At 43.3% G+C, this 7,322-nt stretch overlaps 1 protein-coding gene across 1 annotated transcript; it reads left to right on the top strand.

The window, feature by feature from the left end:
- Positions 1-1,175: 1,175 nt before the first annotated feature.
- On the top strand, positions 1,176-3,591 carry LOC117144672 (ubiquitin-like-specific protease 2). Its single transcript, XM_033309993.1, has 3 exons — positions 1,176-1,656; positions 1,807-2,026; positions 2,222-3,591. Exons 1-3 carry the CDS (start codon positions 1,228-1,230, stop codon positions 3,589-3,591), a joined length of 2,019 nt encoding a protein of 672 aa, XP_033165884.1. The 5' UTR covers positions 1,176-1,227.
- Positions 3,592-7,322: the final 3,731 nt, after the last annotated feature.

Here is a 7,322-nt window from a genome sequence, read left to right as displayed (position 1 = left end):
AAGGCTCTTGAAAAATCAAGAGTGACGAGGGAGGTGTACATTTTTGACTTCGTTATGAGATAGTCTACATAGAGTAGACGTCCGAAGTCGATTTGCCTTTTTTGAATCCGAATTGGTTGTCGTTAATTAGATTGTTATATGTCACTAGCCACCAGAGTCTTTTCGCTATTATTTTGTCAAGTGTCTTTGCTATACAGCAGTTGAGAGAGTTGTTCACTTAATACTTGAAACGTATCAGCGGAATTTAATTTTTGTAGGAAAGCGCTAACTAATTATAAGGTATTTGCGGTATTTATTTTTAATCTTCGAAGAGCGTAAACTGGATGTAAATGTGGTTTCACTCAACCTTGACAATTGATGTATGCGTGTTGAGGTGTGTACTCATCTTAAAATCTGAGAAAAGATAAAGATTTTTTAGAAAATTCGAATAATAATTGTGGACAATATTTTTTTTATATAAGTTTATGTTTAATGCTCGTTTATGTTTCATTTGTGACGAGTGAATTTAGTGAACAGTTGAACTGGGCGCGGTGGTCCGTATTCTTCCTTTTTGGCCTTGGCCTACTAATGGTACGGTTGCCACACAATCCTCTGGGCTGCTTTCTCGGGTGCCTCCACACCACTCAGCCTATCCAGCAGATTACCACACACTTTAATCAGAGGTTACTTGGTTAATATTTCATTTACTTTCATTTCATTTATTATACTCTGTACTGCGATATCGGTAACTCCTCCCCCCCTGGAATGAAGTGAGGGCCACATCGAAGGAATGGCCGAAACGTAATTTAACGGAATTTCCACAGGGGTGATAATGGTGCTTCTTCTTTCAACATCAGGGTCAATATTGTGCATATGGTATTCTCGTTTGACCGCGCGTTCACACTTCCGAGATCCTTCTGTTAACACTCCGACACTCGGCCTCCTTCCGCACGCGATCTCTCAGATGATTTTTGGATACTTGGTACGCCGTTTAAACAAATCATAAAATCGGGAGAAACCAAATTTTTGTGGTATCAAATATCGCATAAATCACACTGGTTGCAAAATGAAAGGAATATAGTGATCGAAGTCACCGTGTAAGGTGACTTCACCCATCCAGTGAACTTGTACATCAAGCAGCCCGAGACTTTGCAATCGTATTCTGAAACTTCAGTTTCAGATGAGCCCATAACGTTCATAACATTCATAACGTTAGCGTACATATGTTGTGTTGAATCGGCTCCGAAAATGGTAAGTCGAATCGCCCATAACGACTTCATTATAGTCTCCCGTCAATTGCTGATCAATCGAGCCGACACGGATAAGGATAAACGGAGTGCCAAGGTGCTCATTATCTACAGCACTGGAAAGCAGCACATCGTCACCTTCAAGCTGCCCATCCATGCGTTTACAGTGCAAAAGCTGTTTCTCAAGATGAACCTTCATATGGAGGATAACATCACGATTGATTGCATGGAGAATGCCGGTGGTATTATCCATTTGGTGGTCTCTGTGGGATTCGCCATCGGTGATACCATTGCCGATAAGATTGCCAAGGCGGAGGAGTTCTACAAGAAGGTGCATCAGTCCAGGGCGTCCGCTGATGCCGCTCCTCGCAACGCGGTGCCCGTTGAAGAGCCACCATCTCTTCCGGTTGTCAAGCCATCGGTGGTCTCGGTGGGCTTCGCCATCGGTGATACCATTGCCGATACGATTGCCCATGCGGAGGAGTTCAACAAGAAGGTGCATCAGTCAAAGGCGTCCGCTGGTGCCGCTCTTCCCAACGCGGTGCCCGTTGAAGTGCCACCATCTCGTGCGGTTGTCAAGCCATCGGAGACTTCGGTGGCCAACAATGGTTGCCAGCCATCTGCAACCAAAGGCAAGAAGCACAAGAAAAGACATCGCGCTCCGGGAGACACCAATGCTGACAAAGCGATATCGTCGGCGAATCAAGACGCCAATACTCCCAAGACCAAGAAACAGAAGAAGTGTCATTCTGCAGAGGACAGCAATGGTTATCAAGTTGCTGGTGCTCAAGACAACCCAGGTTCATCTGGCAATAAACAGGGAAGTCAAACCCCTACGGGTAACACCTCAAATTCTCCAAAGAAGAGTAGTACTGCCCAAGTGATATCGTCGGTGGATCAAGACGACAATACTCCCAAGACCAAGAAACAGAAGAAGTGTCATTCTGCACAGGACAGCAATGGTTATCAAGTTGCTGGTGCTCAAGACAACCCAGGATCATCTGGCAATAAACAGGGAAATCAAACCCCCACGGGTAACAACTCAAATTCTCCAAAGAAGAGCAATGGTCTCCAGGGCGTGCAACCAGCTGGAGACGCTCTCGCAAGCTCCCAGTCAATCCAGTCGAAGGACCAAGTCGCACATGCCACTGTTAGCAAGAAATCGGAAGAGACAGCTGGTGGATCTCAATCGCGGGTGCAACCGAATGTTGCATCCATACCGGCGCCAGCCGAGAAAGCAACTAGTGACACTATACCCACACCTGCAGAACGCGCAGAGAAGAGTCGCCTGCGCCGGAACAGCAACTGGATAATAAGCAGGGACTTTGACGATGAAGTCATTGTGCTGTTGAGCAGCGAGGATGAGGAGACCACCGCCGCCGCCAATGGCCAAACAGAGGGAAGACTCTCCGTCGACGAGAATCCAACGCTTTTCACATATCCGCCCACCGGAACCGGTGGCCTGAGCATCACCATTAAGGACTATATGTGTCTCAAGGAAGGCTCATTTCTGAACGACATAATGATTGATTTTTATCTGCGCTGGCTAAAGAATAACATCATACCAGAGGGTCAGCGGGATAGGACGCACATCTTTAGCACATTTTTCCACATGAGATTGACCACAGAGACGAGTCCCAACAACACGAAGGAGCCGGTGGCCAAGAGGCGTCACGAAAGGGTAAAGAAGTGGACACGAACCGTGAATATATTCGAGAAGGATTTCATCATAATACCATTTAACGAGAAGTCCCATTGGATACTGGCCATCATATGTTTTCCAAACCTGAAGACCTCCGTGGTTAACCATGATGTACAGACACCCGGCGAAGACATTCCAATCAAACAGCCATTGATTCTCATCTTCGATTCGTTGAAGGGCAACTCACGTGATCGAGATATTGCCATATTGCATGATTACCTCAACTTCGAGTACAAGGCAAAGTATCCGAAAGAGCGGGCGCGCATCTTCAACGGGGATAATATGCCAGGTCTCATTGTGGAGGTGCCGCAGCAGGAGAATCTCACCGATTGCGGCCTCTATCTGCTGCAGTATGCGGAGCAATTCTTCACAAAACCCATCGTTAACTATAAGCTGCCCATTAGGGAGCTGATCGATTGGTTTGACCTGCTCACAGTAACCAAGAAGCGCGAGGATATCGCCAATCTCATCCAGAAGCTGATGAATGAAGGCAATCAGCAGGGCATAACTTTGCCCGTCATAAAGTTTCCCACACTGAATGGCATAATGGTGATGGATGTGGATGACGATAAGGAATGGGACACGGAGGAAGAGAATCAAACTATAAACCAATATAGTTTTGAAACCAGAACACCGCCGAAAAGAAGGCATACACTCCAGTAAACCACTTCTGAAGTGGCTGCTTCGGAAAATTATATTTTCACACAGAAGAACTGAAGACGACGACAACGCAATGCACACACGTTTGGAATACTAGGAGGAGCAAGTTACACGGAGGTGGGCTCATCAGAATTATAGGTTTTTTCCCCCAAAAGCAAGAAAACTTTCATACACACACACACACAAGTCACCAAAAAGAGCAGTGCGGCCAAAAAGACGATAAAGAGGCTACCTTCCAGAGAGAGAGAAAGAGAGACACAGATCAGGATCACAGGATGAGCAGCATGAGCAGGATAAGCAGCATGAGCAGGATAAGCAGGAGCTGGATGCCAGGAGGTGGAGAATGGCCAGACATCAAGAAAAATTCTAAATTTAGAGTCACCAAATTAATAGAAAATATTTTTTTTTGTAAATAGCAAAATAAACGGTCCATAGGACCAATAAAAATAAGTCACGCAATAAGCATAGCTTTATAGATTGCCAAAAATGAATTCTACTATACTATATGGTACTTAAGCGCGGTTATCAGCTATTTGGAAAATCAGCATTATACTCGACTCTAAGCCCACACACATACACAGACACACGCACACGCACACACATGGAACTCTTTTCATTGGTGTTGGGGTTCGGCGATAAGAAAATCGAGCCATTAAGTCGCGCCGGCGATTCTATAGACGCTCAGTTGCTTTGGAGCGATTCTTTGATGCAGACGAACGTCGGAGTTTGCGGATTGTAATAAAAGAGCAAGCACAGAGAGAGAGAGAGAGAGAGAGAGGACAGTTAATGAGACAGAGAGATCGCGTGCGGAAGGAGGCCGAGCGTCGGAGTGTTAACAGAAGGATCTCGGAATTGTGAACGCGCGGTCAAACGAGAAGAAAAGGAGCAGTGCAAGCATCGGGCGGCAAGAAGCCCGAAGGACTCAGAAGGACGAATCACCACAAGCAAGTGGAGATCCTGGGAGTGGAGGAGAAGGATCTGACGTGTCGTAAGGATCATTGGAGTCAGTGGCCAGCGAAGGTGGTCCCAGGACGAGCGTTGCCTCGCCCAAGGACGATACACCCTGCACCATAACATCCTAAGTCCGTTCCGGCCGGCAGAAGGACCTTCAGAAGGAAAGGCAAGAAACTGCGACGAAGCGGGTTTCAGAAGGAGTGGAGTCAGTGGTCGGTACAGGTGGTCCCAGGACGAGCGTTGCCTCGCCCCAGGACGATACACCGTGCCCCATAATATCCTAGTCCCGGCCGGGCCGACTCGTCGTCCACGTCAAGGAGCCAGCAGTACCACGGAGGCAAGGCGTTGCAAGAGAAGCGCCGAAGAAGATCTCCGAAAAAAGTCAATCTCAGTTTTTGGCGTCCAGAATGGAACTGATTGTGCTTCTACTTTCCAGACTTAAGCTAAGCTAAATGTTTACAAAAGAATTCTAGTGTTCGTTGGCAACATGTATATATCGAAGTGCTGGTGCGGCGGTTCTTGTTTCTTAATCGAGAATTGTCGCAATCACATCCTGTCAAAGTGCTGTGTCTGCATTTGCAACATAGTAGCAGTTTCGAATCAGCTCATAAGGGCAATGACTGTTTTGGCGGCTTGGCGGGTGGTACCGAATCGTGTATACTCTGTACTGCGATATCGGTAACTCCTCCCCCCCTGGAATGAAGTGACGACCACATCGAAGGAATGGCCGAAACGTAATTTAACGGAATTTCCACAGGGGTGATAATGGTGCTTCTTCTTTTCAACATTAGGGTCAATATTGTGCATATGGTCAGGAATACGAATAATATATAAATTGTGAAGAGGTGACTTGTAGCCGAAGTGATGATGTCATCTTGGCTTGATAAGGCTTGTATATAGAGTTTGTGCAGGTTTATGTCTTCGAAAGTGTTTTTTATATTCATCTGCTCGAATGATCTTGTTTTATTATGAATTCGTTGATAGATTTTATCTCGTTTTCTGACATTATTAATTTGGGTATAAGATTTAACTTAGTTATTAAGATGCTTAAGATGCTATGTTACTTATGTGGTTGTTTAAGACATCTATATTGAAATTAATTCTAGTGAATTATTGGAGTAGGTGTATTTCTTTATGCTCATTATTCAGAGTCTTGTAAATGTTGTTATTGTAATTCTTAATAAAATTGTTAATTGTTAGTTGCTCTTAATTAATGTGTTTTGATATATTCTCAATCCTTAGAATAGCTTCTTTGTTAAATAGTGTTTGTTTGTTGATTTTTTCTGTTATTTGATTTTCATTTTCTTGAACAACGTTAAACTTTTCGTCAATAGTTTTTTATTATGCTACCAAGACCGTTTACAATACCTCTTTTTTTCTTTCTTTGGGTAATATGTAAGGTGTTTATTTTGGTTTTTAGCTGATCTATTTTGGCTCTTAAGCCGTTTATAATTTTATCTGAAACTCTTACTTCTTCTAGCTTATTAAGTGCTGCTTCAAAGTTCATAATATTTTCTAAAAGGTCCTGTGTATTAATTTTGTGGAGTAAATGTTTGTATGACTGTATGACTCTTGCGTCTCCCAGGTCTATTTTTGCGATTTTGTCATACTCCTCCAGTGTTTGAATTTTGATAACTTTTGCCGTTACGCAGCAAAATCTGTAAAATATGACCAATATTACTATTTTGTTCTTCTCTTAATTTTTTCTTTATGACTTTGCCCTTTAACTGTTGTGTCAGTGGTTGCGAAATCCTTTATGAACTTCCTATAATAGCCAAGTAATCCTAAAAAGGATTTAATTAGTTTTTGTGTTTGAGGCATGGGAAAAGCTTAAATAGCAATCAGTTTTTTGGGGTTGGGCTTTATGCCCGAATTGGTGACTACATGACCCAGGTACTCAATTTCCTTTTTGAAAAACTTGGATTTCTCCGGTAGGAGCTTCAAATTTGCTCTACTTAGTCTGTCAAATACTAGCTTCAGATCATTAGCATGTTTTGGAGTGATGCTGAAAAAAGTATAATATCGTCAAGATATATAAGACAGCATTTACCGTCCAGGTCTGCTAGAATGTTATCCATCACCCTCTGAAAGTTTGCTGTTAGTGAGACCGGATGGCATTCTCACAAACTCGGAATGTCCTTCAATTGCCGAAAAAGCTGTTTTACTGATATCTTTTGGGTCCATTTCTACTTGGTGATATCCGCTTGCCAAATCTAGAGCTGTGAAATACTTAGCTCTACCAATTCTGTCTAGTGTGAAGGGTGCTATTGTGAAGGGTGCTAATTTAATGTTTAAGAAAAGAAGAGCTTAGCTTCTGCTCTGTTCGAGGTTCTTTATTTGAATAATCAAAGTGTGCTGAAGTTGGGTTCAGCTAACCCGCACTTACATTTATACATATACATATGTATGCAGAAGGCATTGACCACTTGAGCTGCAAAGTGCATGCTCAGCATTCCCACGCTCCGCGATCGGCTTATGTATAAGCGTTAGATCGTATTACTGGGGCGCTGGAGTGCTTACGTAGTTTTTGGTGGTCTTTTTGTATATTTATATTTATTATGACAAAGTGTCACAATGTATTGACGCTAAGTTATACCCAATCATTTATTGTATTGTTAGGGTAGATTAGTCCAATATGCTACACTAGGACATCGTTCATATTTGGCATAGGGTATTTGTCTTTTACGGTTTTCTCATTTAACTTTCTATAGTCTATTACCAACCTCCATTATTTGTTACCTGAAGCGTCAGGTTTTTTTGACACCAGAAAAATGGGTGCG

This window comes from Drosophila mauritiana, chromosome 3R (assembly GCF_004382145.1).
Source record: "Drosophila mauritiana strain mau12 chromosome 3R, ASM438214v1, whole genome shotgun sequence".
NCBI lineage: Eukaryota > Metazoa > Arthropoda > Insecta > Diptera > Drosophilidae > Drosophila > Drosophila mauritiana.
This window is presented reverse-complemented; position numbering and strand designations above follow the sequence as displayed.